The sequence below is a fragment of the Rhinatrema bivittatum genome, chromosome 4, assembly GCF_901001135.1.
Source record: "Rhinatrema bivittatum chromosome 4, aRhiBiv1.1, whole genome shotgun sequence".
In the NCBI taxonomy this organism is placed as follows: Eukaryota; Metazoa; Chordata; class Amphibia; order Gymnophiona; family Rhinatrematidae; genus Rhinatrema; species Rhinatrema bivittatum.
Window position 1 is genome coordinate 304,696,778 of NC_042618.1, and position 25,943 is coordinate 304,722,720.

Sequence of the window (25,943 nt, forward strand, 5' to 3'; positions counted from 1 at the left end):
CTCTTATGAGGCCTCCAGCCCAGGCCTCTGTCAGTTGGGGAATTGATGGAAATAGCAGGATTTGAGTGGCCTTTGTCATTACCCAACACCTTTATAACATACATTTCAGGTGCAGTATGTTCTGCTTCAACTGATGCTTTTTTGGTGACTTTCTGCAATGCTCTGCACATGTACAGCACTGTATATAAAATATTGGTGGTACTTTCTAGATAGTCACGCCTTACACAAAGTTGGAATACACAGTGAAACATGGTAAGTATATCCATATTGACATCTGACCAACATTCAGCTTGTGAGAAAAAAATTCACCTTCTTTTTCTGCCCTATCAAGCAGATTTTAGCAGGATGAGGGAAGAATTAATTGCTTACAGATATACTGTGATTTGCACAATCTTCTCTGCAAAGAATTGAGAGCATTGGATTTAGTGTACCCATGTGCTTTCTTGCAGGGAGTCCTCTTCTCTACTGCTGACTGCCTGAAGACCCCTCAGGATCTCATGAAGCTGTACCTTCACGAGTCGAACCGTGTGTACCGAGACAAGATGGTAGAGGAGAAAGACTTTGAAATGTTTGATAAAATACAAGTGGAATTGGTGAAAAAGTTTTATGATGTATGTCAACATTTTTGTTTTATTAGATGAAAATACTTAATGGTAGAGCACCTAAGATTCCTCAGTATTAAATATGTGCATAGTATTCTTGACTGCCACATACTCCTGTTAACAGATATGCATACAGTCAGTTTACAGGAGGATTCAAAGTGACCGTGACACAATTTCTGTCTTGGAGCAGGGTCTCAAATCGGTTTATTTTGCATATAACATGATAGAAACCTCACTCATAATAAGCTAGGGTATATTGTTTGACTTCAGTCTCTCAAATGTAGTGCTAGTGCTCTTGATACTTGCATTGTGCCAAAGAGAGCCACCTGCTAGCATTCATAGGTGTAATAAGTACAGGCAGTATTTCAAGATGCCCTTCAAAGTTTTTTCAGTCAATACAACTGGGACTATTTTTGTACCTTTCTGCCATCTTTTGATACTTGAGGATCTTCGCTCTATGCATATGCTGTATAGAATAGTCATTTGGTATTGACACTTGTATTAGCAAGGTCATGCTTTTGTTTTTCTCTTTTACTACTAAGTTTGGTTTCTTGCATCAAGCATTTTATCAGTTGGAATGGAAATGTCCCAAGTGATCACAACTTCTTCATTCTCTACAGTTCCATCCAGGTCATACCACCATATTTTTTTCAGGTACAGGGATGTTATATAAGACAGTTTTTAAACTGGGAATCCCAGTGGGCAAGAAGACTTTGTCCTCCTGGCTGGCGGACTGTATTTCTTTCTGCTACCAGCTAGCAGGTCTTCCACTCCAGGGACACGTTAAAGCGCACTCTATTCGAGCAATGGCTATCTTGGTAGCACACCTTCGTTCTGTGCCTCTCACTGACATCTACAGGGCTGCTACATGGAGTTCTCTCCATACCTTTGCAGCTCATTTTTGCCTGGACAAGGCTGCAAACAAGGTTCGATCTTTGGTCAGTCTGTTCTTCGCAATTTATTCTCAGCTTAATACCCAACTTCCTTCCAACAACCCCCTGGGATTTTCAGGCTGTCCTGTTAACCAAACCCACCCCTGTTGTTGTGCCTGTTGCACGTCTTTGGGTGCTTTTGGTACATTACTCGGGCATCCTCAGCTCGTTATTCACCCATGTATGAGGACTACGGTCCCGCATAGGAGGTGCATGAATAAAATGAGAAGCTTGGGACTCTGAGACAAGGTGGTGGAGTGGACTACAAACAAGTTGACTGACACAAGACAGTGTGTAATGGTAAATGGAATCTACACTGAAGAAAGGTGTTAAGTGGAGTGCCACAGGGATCAGTTTTAGAACCAGTTCTTTTCAATATCTGTGTGAGCAACACTGTGGAAGGGATAGAAGGTAAAGTTTGCTATTTGCAGATGATATTAAGATATGCAACAGAGTGGACATGCTTGAAGGAGGAGAGAGAATGCAAAGTGAACACTTGGCAGCTTGAATTTAATGCTAAAAAGTACAGTCATCCATCTGGGTTGTGGTAATGCAAAAGAACTGTATGGGGAGGGGGAGGGGCAAAAGACTGATATGGCGGACTGGGGAAGGGACTTTGGGTTGATAGTGTCTGGCGATCTCAAGATACTGAAGCAATGGGACAAGACGATAGTTAAGGTGAGACGAATGCTGGGCTGCATAGAGAGGGATACCCAGTAAGAGAAAGGAGCTGATAGTGCCCTTGTAAAGGTCTTTGGTGAGCCCTCACCTGCAGTACTGTGTTCAGTTCTGGAGACTGTATCTTACAGGATAGAGAGAGTCCAGTGAAGGGAGACCAAAATGATGTGGGGTCTGTATCAGAAGACTTAGGAGAGGTTGAAGGATCTGAATATTTATACCCTGGAAGAGAAGAGGTGAAGGGGAAATATAATACAGACCTTTAGATACCTGAAAGGTTTTAATGATGCATGTTCCTTGAACTTTTTCCATTGGAAAATCAAACAGTAGAGCTAGGGGGTCACAATATGAAACTTCATGGGGGACAACTGAGAACCGATGTCTGGAAATATTTCTTCACAAAGAGGGTGGTGGATGCCTGGAATGCCCTTCCAAAAGAGGTGGTGAAGATGAAAACAGTAAACAAATTCAAAAAGGTATGGGATAAACACTGTGGATCCCTAAAGGCTAGAGTGGAAATTAAGAAAAGGATGCATGGTGGGTAACCAGCATGGAGAGTGGCATTGACTACCCATACCAGAAGGCATGGGGATTACTAGCCTTAACTAATTAGCATACATGATTTTGATGCAACTGCAAGATCGCGCTCTGTTTCGACAGTGGAGGGAGAAAAAGGGGATTTAGTCAATAGCCAACGCTGGGCCCTGACTTTTACAGTTCAAGATACTGATATGCAGACATTAAGGAAAAAGCACAGGATTGCTTCCACGACTAAGTCCAAAAGCAATGCACGTTAAAGCAACAGCACTGTAATAATTATCAAGAAAACTTTCTCACCCTGTAAAAATATTGCTAGCAGTAATTTTGTTATGGGTTTGACAGTTGCTTGATTAATCTGCACAGAGCGGCAGTTACTACATAAGAAACTTGCTGGGCAGACTGGATGCGCTATTTGGTCTTTTTCTGCAGGCATTATGTTCCTGTGTTCTCATTTCCCCTTCCCTTCCCCTCTCTCTTACAGTGACTCATTATTTCTTTCTCTCCCCAGCATTTCCCTTCTTTCTTTCTTCTCTTTCCATTCCAGCATTTTCTCTCTTCTCATCTGCATTTTTTCATCTCCCCATCTCTTTTTTTTCTCCCCATCAGTATCTACCCTGTTTCCTCCCCCATCCTAGCAAACACAGCTCCTTTGTCTCCCTTACTTGTGGTAGATCAATGGTTCTCAACAGGTGTGTCGCAGAGCCAGCAGAAGACTGAGCTTTCCTCATCAGTCTGGGCAGGAGTTGGCTGACTTCTCTTTTATTGGGTATGACAGAAAGCTGCTCTTGCTTCCTTCTCTTCCTGGCCAGTGGGATGTTCCTTCCTCTTTCACCCAGATCAGAGCACGATATCACTAACTCCTGTTCACATGGGCCCGGCAGGACACCAACTTTATCTTTCTCTGCCTGGCCTGGCAGTGAGGCTGCTAATGCTCTCTTCACCCCATGGGGCCTGGATATGAAAGCAGGAGCATAAGGGAGAAAGGTGCGTGCTCTGTAGATCCACTGCTCTTGCCACCTCATCTTCCTCTCCTCAATGCTGCTTGCCCTCATCTGCTACTGATAAAGAGGGAGGGAGACTCTGGATTGGACAAGTCTTTTCTGCTGGCTGGGAGCCAGGAGAGGGGGGAAATGTACTGGGCAGGGAGGCATGAGAAGATAGGAGTTCTAGAGTCTACTGGGCAGGAAGGCATGGGGAGATAGGGAGTAAAGGGTGGGGAAAAGGAGGTTGGGGTAGCTGGGTAGGGATAGAAGGAGGAGGGAGGGGTTGGGGCTGCTGGGCAAGGAAGAGAGATGGAAGACGAGAGATGGAGGTGTGGGGCGGTTGGATGCTGAGCAGGAAAGAGGTGGGCAGAGGTATTCTGGGTAGGGAAGAGCAGAAAGAATTGAACGGGAGAGAGGGAGCATGGGGAAGAGGATGTGGGAAGGGGAGTGTCGGGAATGTTGGACAGGGATATGATCATGTGAAGGGATGATTGAGTAGTTGGGAGAAGTGAGGGGAAATGGAGGGCATGAAGGGGAGTAACTGGGTACAAGGGCCATATGATGTCAGTTTGAGAATATGCATTTCTTCTCTTTTTGAACTTTGATAAGTGTAGGAGGAAATATATTTTTGTTTCTAGTCTCCAGTTTTGCACTGCATGCAGAAGGTGGTCTTGGAGTTTCCATTCCAGTTTTGTTTCCGCATTTGTAATTTGAGGTCTTTTAATCTATATTTGGTGAAGTAGGTCTGTCTGAGTTCTGTGTGTATTTGACTAGGATGAGGTTCTTTACTAGAGGTTTGTATCAGCCTTATTTGTTGTATTTTCTCAATATTTTATTGCATTGGTGGTGAACTGCTGCCTTTTTTTTTTAGGGTAGGGCTATTGCTGTTTCATTTCTTGGAGTTAGTGCTGCTGAGGTATGGCAGGTTTGATAGACATGTACAGAGTGCGGATTGTTTGATTTATTTTACAATGCACCTGGTAGTAGAGGGAGTTTGTGATGCTGTTATTTAGATGATACCAGAATCAGAATATCTTTTTTATATGGTGTGTTGTACAGGGAAATGTCTTAGTTCTGCTCTGCACCCATTGTTAGGAAGCGGGGGAATCTGGTGGGTGTAGAACATATGCTTATATTAAGTCCCATGATGGTCATGTGTTCAGTGTGTCACGCATATGAGCATGATCTCTCAGCTGTGTCCTGATAGAAAAAAGGTTGAGAACCACTGTGCTAGACATCTCCCCCTTCCTACTCCTCCCACTGTGGAAACTTTTGCTCTGCTTTCATTCTGGTGGTATTTCAACCCATGGTTCTCTTGCTGCGCCACTGGTAATTATCTCGTCCATGGCTTCTTTTTTTGTGATGCTCTATTCTGCATGCTTCTTCCTGCACCATCAGTGAAACTTTGACTCAGGTCTCTCTCCTTGCATTGTTAATGATACTGCAGCCCAAGCCCCTCTTGTATGTTTTTTTTTTACTGTAGATGAATCTCTCATGCCACCAGCAAATCTCTGGCCCAACCCTCTCTCTTCAGGTCATTCATTTCCTGTTTTTTTTTTCAGTTGCTACTGCACCTGCCGCACAAGGTGCATCTCTATTCTGGAGAGAGGGGAAAGAACGATGGGCCAGGTATTACTGTAGTTTGGGGATTTCTGATAGACTACATGAAAGCCAGAGAGAGTGGGGAACCTCCAGAGGGACAAATAATTCCATTGCTGCAAGGACACATTCAGTCAGTTTGCTTTTTATATATTTTTTGCTAAACATTCTGAGTCTTTGCATTTTGTATGGAAAAAAACAGTACTATAAATGCTATAGTGTTTATGTTGCTAATTTGAAGAATACAATGTGCTTAAAGCTAATCAGTATCCATTGTGTCTGCTCTTTAATAAAAGCGGAGATCGCAGCAAGCAAATGAATTTCTCTAGTGTGCTGCAATTTTGTGCTGATATCTCCTGAATTTTTTCTTCTTGCCATTAGGATATTGAGGAGACCCTAGAACAGATCAAGAAAATGAACATGTATTGTCACTTTGCTAATGGAGTTGGAGAACCCAAATATATGCCTGTGCAGAGCTGGGAGTCACTCAGCAAAATCCTAGTGGAAACCTTGGACAACCATAATGAGGTCAATGCAGCGATGAATCTGGTCTTATTTGAGGATGCAATGTGCCACATGTAAGAATATTATTTTTTCCTTCTCCTTTCTCCTTTTTGACCTATCCTTACTCTTTGTCACTCAGCTCTCATCAAGGAGGAGTCATGTGTAGCCTTGAGTACAGAAGAAATAGTTTTATTATAGTTCCATTTTTTAATACAAAATTATGGTTAGTGACAATATCAAATCCTATAGTGTATAACAAGTACTCAAGGACTGTAGCTTACTATAGACTATTCTGGAATATGTACTAAGAAGTTTGTTCAGCGCCACTTAGATGCATATATTTGGACGTATCTGGTTAAGTGGTGCTGTTTGAATATTCAGCTGTATTCAGCAGCGACCACTCAGCTGGTTAACTATTTACCCGACTACATGGCAATCTTACCTGAGACTCGGGATTCACAGGAGGCTCTTTTAAATCTTAGGAAGCCCAGTTTTGTAACAGTGCACATCAGGCTAAAGTCTGTGTCTAGAAAATGTTCATAGACTTTAGCCAAATTTTCAAAACGGACTTATATGCATAAATCCACTTTGAAAATTAGGGCTGTGCTCAAAGTTTGCCAGACTTACACGGACACATTTACACCTCCTTCAGAACTGGTGTACATGTGTGCCCGTACATTTAGTTATGTGCGTACTTCTGAAAATCTAAAGTACATGCATAAATGATTCCCCTCCCCTCAACTCTGTCCCCCAGAATGCCTCTTTCTCGTCCCCATAAAAATACACATGTAAGTGAATTTCGTGCATACTTTTATGCTTATGGTTCCCTATATGCTCAAAAGCCCTTTTATGCATGTAAAACCATGTTTTATTTGTATAAATGCTTTTCAGAATCTAGCCCAGAATATAATGGTAGATAAACTGAGTGTGTCTTTTTGAGGTCTGGCTCACTCAGAGTTGAATACCAGTATTCCAGCAGCTGAGAGTGTATCTCTAAGAATGAACTCGTATTTACAGATTGTTTAAGAGCCTGATCCGGGAATGGAATCCATGCCTCCCTCCTGTCAGAGCCGAGAGCTAAGAAGTTGCTTTTTTCTCTCCTCTTAGCTCTATTTTTGCATCCTCCCTCTCTCTCCTTTTGGGCTTTTCTGAAAGGCATAATACTAATATTTCAGAGGCCAATATTAAAAAAATAGATAAATAAATACAAATAAGAAAACAGATAGTTTATCCAGCTAAGATAAGTTAACAGAGATAATCAGCGGGATAAATGTCCCACTGAATATTCTTGAATAACGTTATCTGAGCATATATAAGCAGGTAACTTTGAAACTTAACCTACTAGGTTTTGAATATCACCAGCTAGGTTTGACAATTATCTGGGTACATGTACCTGGATAATATTATCTTTACCAAATACATTAAAAAAAAAAATAAGGCCAGTTAAGTAGCAATCCAAAATTAAAGAAAAAAAAAAAACCTAGTGGGTCTGCTGGCTCGATCCTTCACCCTAGTAAAACAAATATTGGCTGATTTCACCCCTCCCCGAACCTCCCTTAATATTCCAAAAATGTAGCGAGTCTATAGGGATGGGTAGGCCTGCTAGGTTTATTTTATTTTTTAATTTAGATTGCTACTTAATCAGCTATATTATCTAAATATAGCCAGTTAAAGTAAAATTATCTGGGAACATTTTTGGAATAACTTTAATCTTACTCTTGGCCACATTCAGGCTTAGTTGAATAAATTATTTGGCTAACTCAGCATATTGTAATTACCTGGATAATTTATTAAAATCTGTGACCTCTGCTTCTGGAACACCTCCAGTGAATCCGGATAAAATATATCTAGATAAGTAACCAAGATATTGAAATCATAGGGTTTATCTGGATAACTCAAAAGCTAATTGGATATACTCCTTTCAATATCAACCCTTTAATATGTTGTAAACAAGTTCAATCTGCCTTGTTCCTTTTTAGCGTTTGTTTCTGTCACATTTTTATAAGTTTATATTCTCATTTTATAATGAAATTATAAAATGAGAATTTAGGAACTGTTTCTAGGACTAGAAGAATCTATAAGGAGAAATTTCTCTGATGTTCATATTCTGTCTCATCACACATTTCCTAATCACAACTTAAACAAATCACATTCACATATTCTCTTTCTCTCTCAGATAGTTACACACATTTGCATTCTTTCAGTCTCACACATTTTCTTAGACACCAGCACATATGCTTTCTCAGATATTTGGTTATACACACATTTGTACTACTGCTCATGTGCTCACAGACCGATGCAATAAAGTGTGCGCAAAAAACGTGCATCCAAACTGGGAGCCCATTTTTTACTGTGTGCACGATGCAATAGGCAAATGAGCTGCCACACTAAAAAGGATGCTAGGGATAAATTGTGCGTCCCTAGCGAGTCCATGGCATCGGGCGCCCAGGAGACATGGCTGTGCGCAGTTTAGGAAAACAGACACTCGTAAATTGAGCATCCGTTTTCCTAATAACTGCCATGAAGACCTTTTTTTTTTTTTTTTTTTTTTTAATATTGTTGAATTCTGTGGTTCCTCCGACTTAATATCGCGACAATATTAAGTCGGAGGAACCACAGAAAGCAGAATTTTCTGCTTTTCTGTTCAGGTTTTCGGGCTCCTTAAGATTTAATGCCAGCTCCGGGCTGGCGTTAATTTTTTGAGAGTTAAAATGTGCACGTCGGGCACATGGTTATTTTTTACATAGGGGACACTAGCTAATAGCCTTATCAACATGGCATTTACATGTGATAATCACTGTTAGCTAAACGCTAATTTGGTCGTGCCGATCCCCTTATTGCATCAGTAGTTATGACTGTGCGTCCAAAAGAGGCGTCCAACCATGGGTTAACCTGTGCACTAGCCTGAGCGCACAATATTGCATCGGCCTTGTTAGTGTCCCCGCCCCAGACTGGCTAACCAAGGGCATTACTGCATCATATAAATTTCTGCACTTGTTGAGCAACCTTTATAGTTCTCCTGTCTCTTCAGGACACTCACTGTGTCCATGGCCAGCCAGCTCACACAGAGGCCTTGCTAGCGTGACTGAGAACTTCAGACTATCAACAGCACAGCAAAAAAAAAAAAAAAAATTACTCAAGATGAAACATATCCCTTCCTGTGTCTTCTGCTGCTATCAGTCTGTAATAAGGTCATATTAAAGTTGCTGCAGCTCCTGCTTTTTTTTTTAAGCTGGCTGTGATTTGTTTTTCTTTCCAACAGAGAAAGCTCAGCAGTGACATCATCATTCCCGGGGGTTGGGCGGGGGGGGGGTAGTGGAGAGCCTGAAGTAGCAGAGCCTGTTCTGAGAAGTGATGATCTGTAGTGAGGGGAGAGAGAGCAGGACCAGCAAACATAGTACTCTGGTGAAAGCAGGTCTCAGTCTTTTGTACTTTCCTGCCCCATTCTAGCCAGAGAAGGTCTCACTCACTTGCACTTTTCTGCTTCCAGATAAGAAAGGGAACCTGATAGATAAGGGAAACCCAATGACATTTTAGAGCTGTGAGAAAATTGCTAGATTTGTAGCTAAATTGTCCAAAAATAGCTAAATTAGCTCCCTTTCTCATTCACAGTTCTAAAATCTCCATTTGGCTCAAAAAGTCATCAAATCTAGCTACAAATTCAATCAATTGGCAACACTGCCAGTAGTCTCTGCTACCAAGTCAGAAGTTAAACCTCTTAGACTAGAGACCCCTGCACCAAATATAGTAGAAGCAGTGAACATGCAGACTGACCACCAGTTGGCAGTATAAAAGAAATAAGAAACTGCAGAATAAAGCAGAAATCAGTAGCATTAGAGATAGAAAGAGGCTACTGCAAAAGAAGAAAAACAATGAATAAACTGGAAAGCATCATGGAGGCAGGACACACTCTGCTTGGAATCATAAAATTCCACTGTTAACTTTTCTTTAACTAAACCTTAATTAAAAAATTGAAGTCAGTGTAAGGAGTTCAATGTGCTCCATGAGCCATGAGAAGCATTGTTTCAGTGATAGGTCAAACAAAGTTCTTTGTATTCCCTTGTCTGGTAGTCTGTATTTCAACTGTACTGATCTTCTCATCTCTGCTGGCATTATCTTGGTGGTGAGCCCTCCAGCTGGTGCCAGATTCATACCAGTCTTTTGGGTAAAGATGATAGCAGGAGTCAGGATGGTTGGAGACTCTAGGACTGTAGATACAGGAACAAAGAGTTTAGCATTGATGGAAACAGCACCTGCATAGTAAAGTGCCTCCATGTCAACCAATGCATGCACTGACGGGCGTACACCTAAAAAGGAGATGACAAATCCTACGTGTCTTTAATATGTGTGCAGAGTTTCCTTTTCAAGATCACCCACCCACTGATATGTGCAGCCCATGGATAGGGTGAGTTGTCTGAAAATATAAATGCCATTTGGGATACAGAGGGGTTCAAACCCTCCCCTCAGTGGTAGATTATTACCCAAACACGATACTGATTGGTAAGAGTAGTCACAAAGTGAAAATATGCATGCTATTCTCAGGAGGTCACAGAAAAGGCACGTCCCATATTTCAGCAGAAATCCTTATTTGCTGCTGGGGAACAGATTCCCACGAGAGGAAATCTTAAACACTGTGGGGAACCTGAATTTGGGACAGTACCTTGCATGCCAAAAAGCATCTCTGTTGTGTAGAAATGCCACTATAGATCGAGTGCTCCTCCCAGATGGTTCCCCTGATCCAGCAGGATACAGAGAGAGGCCAAAGAGAGAGCCACCAAAGGCAAAAGCCCCCAGAGAAGGGTGAGAGAAAACAACCTCTTTCCTGAATAGAAAACAAGTGTTGCGTCAGTCAGTCGCAGACAGCTGCGACCGCTCTGCCTTACCTTTTTTCTCCCCTTTCTCTCTCTTTGGGCAAGATGGCTGTCTCCGGTGCCGAGGGCCTCGGTGTTTCTAGACCAGCATGGGCGTCCCCATCCGCCATGCTCACTCCCATGGCCTCCTAAGGCGCGAGCTCGCACATCTCCGACGCTCAAATACACGTCATGGCGGGAACCTTGGGGGCGACCCCACCGCAAGATGTCAGTACCTCCGGGTATATCTAGTCTCCGCTTCCGCTACCAATTTGAGTTAGCAAAGACTATGCTTCGCTACTCTGCCTGCTCTAAGCTGCCAGCTTAGATGCCACTTTTACGCTATGGGCCTCGCTCCTGCAGAAGCTCTAGACACCCACTCCTCGGGGGTCTCTCGCTTTCAACTTCCCTTCAGGGTCCTCACTAACCAAGACAACTGCTCCTCGGGGGTCTTTTCTCTCTATTCATTTCCAGGATATTGGACCATTGGGTACTCGCTCCACGAGGGCCTATTTACTTCATATCCTGCACCACGGACCTTCGGTCCCATCATTCTACCATCAGGAAGACGCCTTCACTCTGTGCGTACATCTACGATCCGGCACTCCAACTCCACCCACCAGCCGAGGCGTTACCCACACTGCGGGTTCCTGCCTATCATGAACTGAGTGAGGCAATACTTCTGAGCCTGTTGAGCGTATTGGCACTTCATGGATCAGTGCCTTACCTACCTGCTTCACCATCTATTTACAGCAGTACAATAAAGACTCTGTCCATTCTGTGTCTGCTATCTGTGTCAGCCTATTGCAGTGGTTCCCCACAGGGCTCCTCCCTGTGGGCGGAATCATCTCCACTGCAACCAAGGGTCCACAATGCCTCAAACACAACAACAAGGCACTGAGAGGGGAACCTATTAAGGTCGCTTCTCAAAATCTGATAGCCATAACATGAAGAGTGCAGCTTTTACCAGATTGTCCTGATTACGGAACTTCCTACTGTCCGTATAAGATTGGGATAGTCGCCAACCTATGAAGTTCTATTTGCGATATAGCCAATTGCTAGTGGCCTTATAGTCGGGCACTACAGATATCATGGCAACCAAGTGCAGGGATGCCACGGCTGGAGCAATAGCAATGAACCAGTGATAGTATACTCCCTGAAGGCTTCCCTGGGAAAGGGATCCGGAGCATAAGCCAAGGTGGGAGGGAACCCATACAGGCCCCTCCCTTCACTCTGGGGGACATATACCAACACTCCTCCAGTCCTGGTATCCACTCCAAATATGAAGTGAATAGGGCGCATTCTTGCCTGGAAATCTGATGACATCCCAGTGCATGATGGCTGTGGTGCACAATAGGGATGTGAATCGTTTTAGGACGATTAAAATTATCGTCCGATAATTTTAATATCGTCTTAAACCATTATGGAACACAATACAATAGAGATTCTAACGATTTATCGTTATAAATCGTTAGAATCGTGAGCCGGCACACTAAAACCCCCTAAAACCCACCCCCGACCCTTTAAATTAAACCCCCCACCCTCCTGAACCCCCCCCCCAATGACTTAAATAACCTGCGGGTCCAGCGGCGGTCCGGAACGGCAGCAGTCCGGAACGGGCTCCTGCTCCTGAATCTTGTTGTCTTCAGCCGGCGCCATTTTCCAAAATGGCGCCGAAAAATGGCGGCGGCCATAGACGAACACGATTGGACGGCAGGAGGTCCTTCCAGACCCCCGCTGGACTTTTGGCAAGTCTCGTGGGGGTCAGGAGGCCCCCCACAAGCTGGCCAAAAGTTCCTGGAGGTCCAGCGGGGGTCAGGGAGCGATTTCCCGCCGCGAATCGTTTTCGTACGGAAAATGGCGCCGGCAGGAGATTGACTGCAGGAGGTTGTTCAGCGAGGCGCCGGAACCCTCGCTGAACGACCTCCTGCAGTCGATCTCCTGCCGGCGCCATTTTCCGTACGAAAACGATTCGCGGCGGGAAATCGCTCCCTGACCCCCGCTGGACCTCCAGGAACTTTTGGCCAGCTTGTGGGGGGCCTCCTGACCCCCACGAGACTTGCCAAAAGTCCAGCGGGGGTCCGGAAGGACCTCCTGCCGTCCAATCGTGTTCGTCTATGGCCGCCGCCATTTTTCGGCGCCATTTTGGAAAATGGCGCCGGCTGAAGACAACAAGATTCAGGAGCAGGAGCCCGTTCCGGACCGCTGCCGTTCCGGACCGCCGCTGGACCCGCAGGTTATTTAAGTCATTTGGGGGGGGTTCGGGAGGGTGGGGGATTTAATTTAAAGGGTCGGGGGTGGGTTTTAGGGGGTTTTAATGTGCCGGTTTTGCGATTTTTCACGATTTTTCACGATATTTTACCCCCCCAAACGGCAACAATACGATTCCCTCCCCCTCCCAGCCGAAATCGATCGTTAAGACGATCGAGGACACGATTCACATCCCTAGTGCACAAGCAGATGATATCTTCCGTCACAAGAGACACACACATCAGAGAGCACTGAGGAACAGTGCTGCCCTACAACTGCAGTACCTTGAGCATATACAGCCATGCTCCATTATGCCTTTGGTGTGGCGTAAATGTGCTCACTGTCACAGCACCAGTTGGCATAGCCTGTGCCCATGCCACAGCCTTGATCAGTCACAAAGCTGCCAGTGCTTGCAGCGATGCCCTATGAAAGAGCTGAACATCGTGAAGTGTGTGGTGGTTCCATTCACATTGGTGCCACATAGCACTTATTGGTGCCAGATACTCAAGGGAACCAAGGTAGCACCTGAGGCACCACCTCTTGATGAGCCCCAATGGTGGGGCCTATCACTTGGTCTGGGAAGCCCAATTTCAAGGGTGCTGATGGTACTTGACTTTGTTGATGCCCTATATAGCACCTACCATGGAGAGAATGGCGCCTTTTGGTGTTTATGGTTCTCCAGGTGCTCACCACAACATGAATGGGGGATGACAGCACTGATGGTAACACTGATATCCTTGGCACTCAGGCACTCCATGGTACTCACAGCTTTGGTAGACTCCGGTGGCACCCATGATGTTTGGACGCTCTATGGGCTTGACAGTGTTGATGCCCATGATGCTCCGACAGCATCCGTCACTTGGTAATGCCTTCAAGGGCATCGTTCCCATAGCGCCCTGTAGTGGGTTTTGAAATGAGGTATTTGCCTTGTAGTCTGGATCACGCAAAGCAAAGTAAGGAAATAACACAAACTACTGCTTATGAGAAACTATAAAAAGCTATATTTTTCTGTATAATATATGCACAAAACCAAACACTTATGAGAACATTTGGGAACAAAAAGATTATAATACAATACCGGAGACTGAGTCTTTTCTTTCTCTGTTTAGCTCTTGCCTGCAGTCTCTTGCTCCATCCCACACTGTATGCATATATAATGTCCTTGGCTTGCGCATGCTCAGAACAATTCTTTGTTTATAACACTCTAAATTGCCATCTTATACAGACATTCTCTTTCACATGTGTGTGATCACTAGCTCTGCACTTTCTCTAAACCTAACCAAACATCAACATGCATATCACTAATGTCATGTTTCAGATAACAAGTAATCACTACAGTTAAATCATTATATAAAGGACCTCTAAATACTGTCTACTTCTTCATAGGTTAGATTTACCAAAACTTATCTGGATATATGCCAGGTGTTTTGTAAAACTTCTTGTGCTGCACTTTGAAGTTGAGATTTAACTCTTAAACTGCTAGCTGGTTTTAAGTAAGTGGTGTTCTTACGCTTTATATTAAGACATATCTGTGTGATCTTGAAGCTTGCAGACTTCAAGTTAAGGGAAGGAAGGGCTGGTGGTGGGTGGACTGTAGGCTGTGAGGCATTCCAGACTGCTTCTAGTGGAGGAGAGGGGAGGAAGAGGAAGACATGGGCTGTGTGTGTTGACCTTGTTCATAATAATAGAGTTTAATTTGTACTTTCTCTAATATTCTCCAACTCAATTTTCACCAACTTAACTAACTCATACCAGAAGAGAAAAGGTGGGAGCTGTAGAGGGACTGTGAAGCAAGAACTGTTTCTCAGTATGTTTCTCAGTGAACACAAGAGACACCAAAATAAACCTCACTACACACACTTTATAAGTATATCCTCCTAAATGAAAAATTTTTTACACACCCATTTACAAAAGGCTACAAGTTTAACAAAATACTAAAATCTCACATCTTTAATTTATATACAACCTCTTATCTTAATTGACACGTATCTAAACATTCATGGACACATAAAGTTCTTAGTGAAAAATGTCCTTTCAGTTCTTAAAGTGCAGCTATTATATCTAGAAAAATAACTTTCTTGCCTCGCAGTGCTTTCACATAATACAGTGATTGCTTTCTCGAGTCCAGTTCTGTTAGTGAAATGTATATTTCCTCTTGAATTACCAAATATGTATAAGTCAAAAAATGTTACCTCCAAAACCAATCCTTAAAATCAACAAGGGAATCTGCTTTCTTGGTTACAGCACCTACATTCTGGAACTCCTTACCTACAGAACTCAGAATGTCAGATTGCATAAAAAGGTTTTGACTTTTAAAAAGTTTCTTACTAAAACTAGCATTTTATTAAAAACTTCAATATTGACCCTCCCATGTAATGTGGTTCAAGATTTTGTCATTTTTATGTTTTTTATATGTTTTTTATTATGAATGTTTTATTTCATTTGTACATTGCTTAGGCCATTTGTGTTAAGTGATAAATACATTTTAATAAATGAAAATTGAAATGCAGTTGTCTTATTCGTGGGTCAATCCACATAATGCCGGTACCGTAATTCAAAATACATGAGTGAATTGTTCACACGCTCCTCCTCCTGATCCCTTATCTCACCCACTGCTATGAGGGTAATAACACTTGCATTTGTGCAAGCATGTCCTCCCCCCCTTCTAAGCCAGGGTCTGATTGGTACACTTAGAATCATGTGGTTCAAAGTATGCCATTGGGACCCTGCAGGGGAGGAGGGAGGTTATGCCTGACCGACCACAAATTTGTCATCTTCATAGCAGCAGTGAGCATTCAAGTTAAGGAATCCGGAGGAGTTTTGGGGAGAGAAGCTGTCCTACCATTGCACTGGGACACCGCAAGGGAGGAGAAAGGACATTTCTGAGCAAATACAAGTGCCATCATCCAGATAGCAGCAGGTGAGTTAAGGAATTGGGGGGGGGGGGAGATTAAAACAGGGAGGGCAGCCATGGGGGAGGGAGGAAAGGATTCTAATGGGGGGGCACCCATGTGGGGGAGAGGGAAGGATTCTGACTGCAGGGACAGCCATTAGAATGACATCTTTTTGTGTTGAAATCTTTTATTAAGATTTATATTATAAACAGAAACAAAACAGAGCAATGCCCACAATGAGTAACTAAAGTGTCAGTATATCCAATTACAGAGCTGCACGCAATATCATATATGCATATCCATAACAGTAAGATGGGAACCTGGTAGGGTAGCACGAAGAAACTGTAAGGCAATAGCTCATAAAGGAAAAAGGAGAGAGAGAAGAATAGAAAAGAATCAGCGGATAGTAGAAAGGGAGAAAGGAGAAGGATAGAGGTAAGAAGAAGACCAGAAGTACACCAGGGAAAAGAAAGAGAAGAGATGGAATGCCTTGGAGTGTGTAAATGGGTAGTAAAAACAGGCAAAAAATAGTGCCAAGCATAAAAGTTAGGTTAAGGGTGTAGTTGTAGGTAAACGTCTAATGGTTTCCACACCTGTAACCAAGCTGCTAGCCTCCTAAACTTAACCGCCATTGCTTTTTCATATTTCACATATAAACAAACCGAGTTCCACCAGAGGTGTTCAGACAGTAGATCACTACATTTCCAATTGGAAAGAATGTTATGTTGTGCAATAGTTAAAAGAAAATCCAGTAATTTGCAGTGGGGAGCTATGAGGGAAATAGATGGATGGGCTCCTTTCAGAATAGTGACGGAGTAGGACAAAGGCACAGTAAATTGGAGAATCTCAGTTACTATCCGCCATACTTTTGTCCAAAATTGTAATGTATAAGGACATGAAAATAGCATATGCTGCAATGTAGCATTACTACCAGCACATGACCAACAAGTGTGTGACTGAAGTACTCCAGCCCTATGGAGCTTCCAGGGGGTCCACAATGCCCTATGTAATACAAAAAACATAGACTGGGTAAGGCTAGAGGATAGTGAGATGCGCATCATAACTTTCCAAACATATGTCCAACACTCCGATGAGATCGGAATAGACAGTTCCTCAGCCCAGACTGCAGGTAATAGAGAGGGAGTAGTCTTATAAAATAATCGAGTGAGCCTCTAGGACCATATTCCTGATAAACGTCCAGCAAAAAAGGGGCCTTATCTGGATGTATCGTCTTCTCCCGTGTCTCACTAAGCAGACTTCGGAGTTGTAGCCAAGAGTAAAATTGAGACCCAGGGAGAGAATAACGATCTTGCAACAGTGAGAAGGCACACAATCCATCGTTGTCAAAAACATCCGAGATGGACCAAATATTCGCCATGTTCCATATCGGCCAAAAAATAGGCCGGCCATCAATAGAAAGCAAAGAGTTCCCCCCTATTGGACCAAATTTGGAGGATTTCCACGTATAGGTTGAGGGAGGGCGAAGATTCTCTAACTCCCCGAAAGCTCTATGTAAGGAACGTAATATTGAATGTGAGGGCAGCCGGGAAGATAAAGTAACGCCAGGGTATAAGTATATGGGAAGCGGGGAAAGTATCGTAGCTTCTATCCCCAGCCAGCGCGGGGAATTTATATTAGGTATGTATTGAGAAAAATAATAGAAACCAGATTGCAAAATAAAGGCTTGGTGATATCTATAAAAATCAGGAAAATTTACTCCACCGTCCTGTTTGGCAGCTTTTAATTTACGTAAGGCTATCCTCGGGGTCTTGTGATTCCAAAGGAAGGTAGTCAACAATCTATCAACATAGGAATAAAAATCAGTGGAGAAAAATATTGGGACCATAGCAAGAATGTATGTGATCTTCGGGGCTAAAACCATTTTTATAGTCTCTAGCCGCCCCCACCAGGTTAAATGTAGAGGAGACCATTTAAGAGTGGCATCCCGAAGTTGTTGCAAGATCGTAGACTCAGTTGGTAATACTGTCTTCGGGATCAGTATGGAAATAAATTCCCAAGTATTTAAGGCCCTTCTTCATCTTCTGTATTTGGTATTGGGAAAGATCGAGAAGGGACCCACTATAATTAAGAGGGAGAAGTTCAGTCTTGTGCCAATTAGTTTTATATCCAGAAAGCATTGAATATTGAGATATAAGAGAAAAAAGAGCAGATAAAGAAGAAGGGTTAGTAAGAAAAAGTAGTACGTCATCAGCATATGCAGATAATTTGAAAGTATCCGATCCAACTGATATACCGGTGATATCAGAGTTGGCACGAATAGCAATTAAGAGTGGTTCCAAAGCCAGGTTGAAGAGCAAGGGGGAGAGAGGACACCCTTGCCTGGTACCTCTATATAGTGGGAAGCGGGTAGATTTCTGATTATTAATATAGAGGTATGCATAGGGAGAATGATAAATATGTTTAATCCAGGAAAGAAAAACCGGCCCTAATCCATACCATTGCAATACTTGAAAAAGAAAAGGCCACTCGACACGGTCGAAGGCCTTTTCCGCGTCCAGAGATATGGCAACGGACGGCTCAGAAGCATGAAATTGGATATTGCTTAAATGCAAAAACAGGCGAGAGTTATTAGTAATTAAGCGACCTTTAATGAAGCCAGACTGGTCTGGATGAACAAGGATCGGCATGAGATGGGATAGCCTGGTGGCTAATATTTTAGCAAAAATCTTGTAATCCGCGTTGAGGAGCGAGATTGGGCGGTAATTGGAAGGAAGAGAATCATCTCTACCTGGCTTGGGATGGACCACCACACAAGCTTCAGTGAATTCAGAGGAAGCTTGTGGATTGGCTAATAGAGATGCAAAATAAGATTGTAAATATGTACACAATGTTCCTTGAAAGGCTTGAAAGAAGTCAGATGTGAAGCCATCCGGCCCTGGAGCTTTCCCAGACTGTAAGGATGATATAGCAGCTGAAATTTCTGCCGCTTGAATAGGAGCATCTAGCTGTAGGCTCTGAGTGTCTGTCAGCATCTGATGGGGCAAGGACGACAAAAAGTCCTGTATTTGAGTAGTAGAAGGGGAGACTTCACTTTGATAGAGATGTGCGTAGAAATCCCGGAAAGTTTGCGATATGTCCTTGTCCGATGTCAATAGCTGATTAGTAGGGGACCGAATTTTCACTATTTTCTTTTTATCCACTCTTTTCTTCAGCAAGGAAGAGAGAAGATGACCACATTTATTATTTTCAGCGTAATATCTAGCCTTATTTTGAAATAAATGAAGCTCTACTAAGGACCTGATTGAAGTGAAATCTAGCTTTCAACAGTGGGGTCAGCGTTTGCGTGGATGGGTTTCGGATATGAAGTTGCTCGAGACTTTCCACCTCCTGCTGAAGCTGGTGCAATGTAGCTTTTTGAGATTTATGCTTGTGTATTGAGTAACTAATGATTTCACCTCTAATAGTAGTTTTGAAGGCCGCCCAGACTGTAGGCATTGGTATATCCGGTGTGACATTAATGCGAAAGAAATCCTCAATTTTGGTTGTTAATGCAGTGGTGAAAGTAGAGTCCGAGAGCAAAGAGGGGTTGAAGCGCCACTGACGATCAATGGGAATCGGCGTCTGGAAAGCACATGTGATGGTGACTGCTGCATGATCAGAGATCAAAATCGGATGTATTTTAGCAGATCGAATCTTGGAGATCAATGCATGCGATATCAGAAAGAAGTCTATCCTTGAGTACGATGTGTGAGAGCAAGAGTAGAAAGTATAGTCTAGCGCAGTGGGGTTGAGAAGCCGCCATGGATCAGATAAACCATAAGTATGTGTCAAGTGCCTCAAGGTCTGTGTAGACTTCGACAAAAAGGGTTTAGCCTTCGTACGTCTATCTAAAACGGCATCCATTGGTTGATTAAAATCTCCACCTATTATGAAATGTGCAGGATCCAGCAGTAATAGCCGTGCTAGCACTGTTTGGAAAAAGACCGGGTCATCTTGATTAGGTGCATAAAGATTAAGAATGGTATATTTCTCATTCTGGAGCAAAATCTGTATTATGTTCCATCGCCCTTCCGCATCTGCAACCTGATGGAGGACTTGCGCTCCCAGGTTTTTGTGGAGTAAGATAGCTGTGCCTCTTTTTTTCTTGATGGCCGGACTAAAATAGACCTGACCAACCCACTGTTGCTGGAGTTTAGCCGATTCCACAGAGTTCAGATGGGTCTCTTGTATTAGGGCAATATTCGCATGAAGAGATTGTAGATACGTAAGGATTTTTTTTCTCTTGATCTGGTTCGTGAAACCATTGACGTTTAGAGACGCTATAGTAAAATTAGATATCTTGGACGCCATGAAGGTACATCATAAGGACAGAACCAGAACTGTTGCCTGTCTATACGCCGTCCAAAAGTCAAGACAGATGGCATTCCAAAGAGAGAGCAGGAAGAAAAAAAAGAAAAAAAATTACAAACCAATGAGGATTAGAGCCTCTAGCCATTCCAGGAAAGGTATAAAGCTGAAATGAGTAAATCGTAGGGGAATCAAAAAGTATTCACCCAGCAGCAATTACCGCAGGCAAAAATAGAAATGATGAGCCTCTAGGTGAACAGATGGCACCGTGTCCTCTGCTTCCAAAAGAGTATATGTCGATTTTCCCAATCGCCATATCAGAGCAAAAAAAAGATGTTAATAAAACAATAAAGGGGGATTCCGTCTGTGATATCCGACCCTTAAAAGAAGTGGTTCCTTTACCACTAATAATTCAAGATTCAAATCTAGATACTGGCTGTGGAACAAAAAAAAAAAAATTGAAAACGCAGCTGTATTAATCAAAATGTTCCCTTGTGCAGAGACCTCTCATTATGCCAAAAAATAAAGGAGAAAAAAAAAACAGATAATAATTACAGCGCTATGTGAGCACTAATATACAACTGTACCTTAATGAGAGAGAATAAGTCGCTGAGGGGAGCTTACAATGTCCAAAAAGGACCCACTCCAAAACAGCGATCCTGTAAAAGAATGTCCAAAATAGTATCCCACTTCCCCTCAAGTGATCATTCCTGCGGTTTCCTCATGTTGAGAAAGGAATTGCTCGGCATCAGACACAGTATGGAAAAGCTTCGTTTGATTATGAAAGGTTACCTTTAACTGCGCCGGGTAAAGAATCCCATATTTTGCTCCCAAAGCTTGCAACCTGGGTCTCATTGCCAAAAAGGCTTTTCGCCTCTCCGCCGTTGTCTTAGCGAGGGCAGGAACAAAAAGTACAGAAGTACCTTGAAAAGTAAGGGGAGCTTTAGTGCGGGCTGTCGTTAGAATAGCCAAAGCTGAGGAAATCGCAAGGTTTTAAAGATGATTGGCCTGGGGAACCGAGAGTTCCGAGGAGACCTTGAGGGAATGTGGTGTGCGCGTTCGATTTTGAAAGGTTGATCAAATGTTATGTGCAGCAAATCAGGAATACTCTTCTGAAGAAAGGCGATCATATCCGTACCTTCGGATCCTTCAGGTATCCCCAAAATACGAACGTTGCTACGACGGTTTCGATTAGCTAAATCTTCTAGGTCCTGCTGCAATTTTTCAACATCTTTCATGACGCGTGGTAAAGGCGCTGTGGAAACTAGTAGTGTGGACGTTTGGGATTCCAAATCGTCCAGTTTGAGCTGAAAAGATCCCATTTGGGTAGTTACCGCTTGCAAGTCCGAGCGAATGGCCGCCGTCGCATCGATATTTAATTGAATCATGTCCTTCAGTTGCTTAAGTTCAGCTAAAACCAATTCCGCCGACGCCATTGCTTTCGTAGTTGGGGCCTTGTCGGGTGTTGGCGGATCTTGTTTGGCCCTTTTTGTTCCAGTTCCAGCCGCAAAAGCCGCTTCTATTTTACCCGATTTGGATGCAGCCATCTCTGGGAAGGAAGGAGCTTCATTCTTGCAAGACGAAATCCAAAAAAAAGAAGCTCTGTATGGCGAAAGATTAGGAGGCTTATCGGAGCGGAGAGTTCAGGCGGCCATCTTGTTTCAGCGCTAGAGCGCCCCTCCACCATTAGAATGACATCTTACCATCAGAAAATGAATGCTGAGAAGAAAAAGAGCATAATATACTTAGACCTGCTATATGGGAAGACTCATTACTAATACAAGTTTACCTTCAAAAGATACCATATGTGTAATGGCTATGATGATAGCCATTACACATATGGTATCGTCTTCCCATATAGCAGGTCTAAGTATATTATGTGATTTTTCTACGTGCTATACATTTGGGTTTATTAAGCAGTATTTGAGAAGAAAAAGAGGGCATCTTACACTGCATCGCTGAAGCTGAAGGTTATAGAACATGCAAAAGAGGTCAATAATTGTGTAGCTGCAAGAGAATTTGACATTAGTGAAAAACTCATCAGAGATTGGAGAAAACATGAAGAAAAGCTGCTAGAAATGCCAAAGTCAAAGAAAGCCTTACGTTTCAAAGTAGAGCGTTTTGAAGGAATGGAAAAGGATTTGAATGACTGGGTAATGGAATGCAGGCAGAATGGCTACATTGTGACTTGCTCAAGCATTAGGATTCATGCCCTTCCAATGGCAAAAGAAGAAAAATATTCAGCAACCAAATGTCTGAAATAATTCACAGCATCGTCTGGTTGGTGTTCATGAACAGATATGGATTGTGCCTTCGTCAGTGCACAAAGATTTCACAGAAATTGCCTAAAGAGCTTGATGAAATGATCTGTTCATTCCACAAATTCATTATTTGGCAGAAAATAATCATTTTGAAATGAATAACATTGGTAATATGGATGAAACGCTGATGACATTTGATATGCTTGGCAATTGCACTGTAGCTGGCATTCGTGAGAAGGACCTTACTTGTAAAAACAACTGGTCATGAAAAGACCCATTTCACAGTGGTCTTATCTTGCCTGGCAGATGGCACAAAACTGCGTCTAGTGGTAATATTCAAGCAGAAAACTTTTCCGAAGAACCTACAAATTCCAGCAGGTGTAACTGTTTGGGTTCATCCTAAAGGCTGGATGGATGAGGAGGTAATGAAATGGTGGCTGTGCTATGTGTGGGGGTAGGCGACCAGGCGCGTTGTGGGATATGTTCTGTGCACATATAACAGAGGATGTAAAGTATCATGCAAAGAAAATGACGATCACATTACCAATGATTCTAGGAGGTCTGACATCAATGCTCCAGCTGTTAGATGTCTATCTCAACATGCCTTTCAAGGACCAATTGTGGTATTTGTGGCAACAATGGATGTGTTCTAGTCAAGCAGAGTTAACGAAAGGAGGGAACCTGATGAAACCAGACATTGATTTGGTAGCGAAATGGGTAAAGGATGCCTGGGAGTTAATTCCACAAGAAACAGTCAAGAAGTCATTTCTGAAATGCGGCATTAGCAATGCTATGGATGGATCAGAAGATGGTGCAATCTATGAATACAAAGATGAATCAGCATTGGATGATGATTCAATAGATGGAGGCAGCAAAGACAACATTTACGCTGATGGCATTACCAGTTCCACAATTTATTCCGAGATTCCGACAATGAAGCATCAGACTTAAAAGGATTTGAATAAAAGAGAAAAATTCAAACAGGGACAGCCATGGGGGGAGGGAGGCAAGGATTCGGACAGCAGGAACATTTTCTTGTTAACTGATGTTTCTTATGATACACTTTATTCTGCTTTTAAAAATAAATAAAAATTATTTTCTTAAGTTATCAGTTTGTTTCTTAGTATGATTTCACCATTTTATAAGCCCCCTAGGTTTTACCCTAGACTTAAATCTTGATTTTGAGGCCTGAAAAATACCCTTGACTTATACATGATATCGACGTATACACGAGTATATATGGTATCTTCATAGATATTTATTAAATCCTCTTCTTATATACCATGGAATTTTTAACATCAGTCAATCTCAATTCCAATTCAAATATGCACAGACTGGCATAGATAAGCATCGTCTATTTTGGTGTCTCTTTTAAATTACTTCACAGGCCAGATTTTGAGTTGGGAATCTCAGTGAACACAAAACTGCATGTAACTAACTCATTATAAACAAATCATAAATATATGACTATTTCACTCTCATAAGGGACAAAATTAATTCTTTTTGTGATACTTCCACAAGACTGTGCCTTACACACTAATACATGCCCACATTGCTCAAAGGCGTCGATGGTGCTCAACAGCATTGATGACACCTATAGTGCTTCCTAGCTCCCGTGCTCTATATGGCATGGATGGCGCCCATAGCTTTCCACTGCATGGATGGTGCACATGGTGCTCGACAACTTCAATGGTAGCCATGGCACATGACTGCTTTGACAGCATCCAAGGCACTCGACAGCATTGATGTTGCCCCTGGGGCTTGAGGCTTAGATGGCATCCATGGTGCTTTATAATTGCCATGGTTCCGAGGGCGCCCAATGGCATCCATGGGAATGCTCCACAGTGCCGACTGCACTCGACAGCATTGATGGAGCCAAAACACTTGACAGCAACTACAATGCCTACAGCACTCATCTGTGTTGACTGCATCGATGGCACCCATGGTGCTTGATGGCATCGATGGTGCTCAACATGGTAGATGGCACCCCATAGCGCATGAAGGCATCCACAGTGCCCGTGGCGCTCAACCTCATCCCCTGCGCTCATGGCACTTGATGGCATTGATGCTGAGTGGCCTTAGCTCTGCTGGGCTACACTCCAACATCTAACCATTAGTGCTCTGACATGGAACTGAACGGCAACCAATGGTGCAAGTGAAAAGCTGATTGCCTGGGCTCATGCTCAGCCTCTCTTCCAAGGAGACTGCGCTGCCAAAGCAAGCTGACAAGCAGGAAGGGAGACTGTGTCATCCAGGACACCAGAGGTGAAGATTAACTTATGCCCATGGAGACTAGATCCCAGAGGTGTGCGGAGGATAAGCTCTCCTCCTCACGAGAACATTCCAGTCCTGGTCCTTTGCTCTCTGAGCCTCTGTTGATGCCCAGCAGTTGGACAAAACATCATCAAACTCCTGCCTGGATGGCAACTCAAGCTAGAGGCCTACTATGATCACACATGGACTGCATATTGGCCAGACTTACAAGGCACTGAAAGGCTCAAAAAAGCAAAAAAATGAGTACAATATGAATAACCTGCAGGTGCAGCATTATTTATTAAGGAAAAAAAAGTCTCTGCCAGGCTGCACAGTAGACTGGGTCCACCATGTGGCCAGCAGAAAGACTTGTAATGAGAGAAAAAACAAAATAAATGTAAATAGCCTTGGTTTGCCACTAGATGGCTCTAGATCCCTGTTCTTGAGTTAATCAGCTAGGAAGGAGATACCATGCCTACAGCATGTCCTCCTGAGAATCGCTAAGGTGGTAGAATCACAATCCATAAGTGGGGGTAGCCTAGGGAAAAGGAATAGCAGTAGGGGTGTACTATATCCATCTGACTAGAATGAACAGACAGATAATGAAATGTTAACAGAAGTTAGGGAAGCTAACAAAATTAGCAACACAATAATAATGGATATTTTCGATTACCTCAGTATTGACTGGGTAATTGGGCACATCAGGACATACTAAGGCAGTAAAGTTTATAGATAAAATACATGACTGCTTTATGGACACTTGGTACAAGGACCAACAAAAGGGGAAGCTATTTTAGACTTAATCCTTAGTGGAACAAATTATTTGGTGCGAGAGGTAGTGGTGTTGGGGCCACTTGGCAATAATGCTCATAACATGATCAAACTTTGCTTGGAGGGAAAGTTACTATGGAAATTGATTGCCAAAGCATTTAACTTTCAAAAGGGAGACTATGATAAAATGAGGAAAATGGTTAGGAAAAAACTGAAAGAAGCAATTGCAAATGTTAAGAGTTTACATTAGGCATGGTTTTATTTTTATTTATAGGCACCTGCCTATAAATTAAAGAAGACATTTGACAAAGTTCCTTATGAGAGGCTTCTAGGAAAAGTAAAATGTCATGGGATAGGTGGCGATGTCCTTTCATGGATTACAAACTGGTTAAAAGACAGAAAACAGAGTAGGATTAAATGGACCATTTTCTCAGTGGAGGGGGGTGGGCAGTGGAGTGTCTCAACGATCTGTACTTGGACCGGTGCCTTTCAATATATTTATAAATGATCTGGAAAAG

The 25,943-nt window shown here is 42.9% G+C and overlaps 1 protein-coding gene across 1 annotated transcript in view; it reads left to right on the forward strand.

Moving 5' to 3' along the window:
* Window positions 1–25,943, forward strand: part of DNAH9 (dynein axonemal heavy chain 9) — a 1,128,006-nt gene that overhangs the window by 524,185 nt on the left and 577,878 nt on the right. Inside the window, exons 42-43 of the mRNA XM_029600235.1 lie at window positions 450–611; window positions 5,716–5,912. Coding sequence (XP_029456095.1) covers window positions 450–611; window positions 5,716–5,912 — 359 coding nt within the window. The remainder of the gene's footprint in view (window positions 1–449; window positions 612–5,715; window positions 5,913–25,943) is intronic.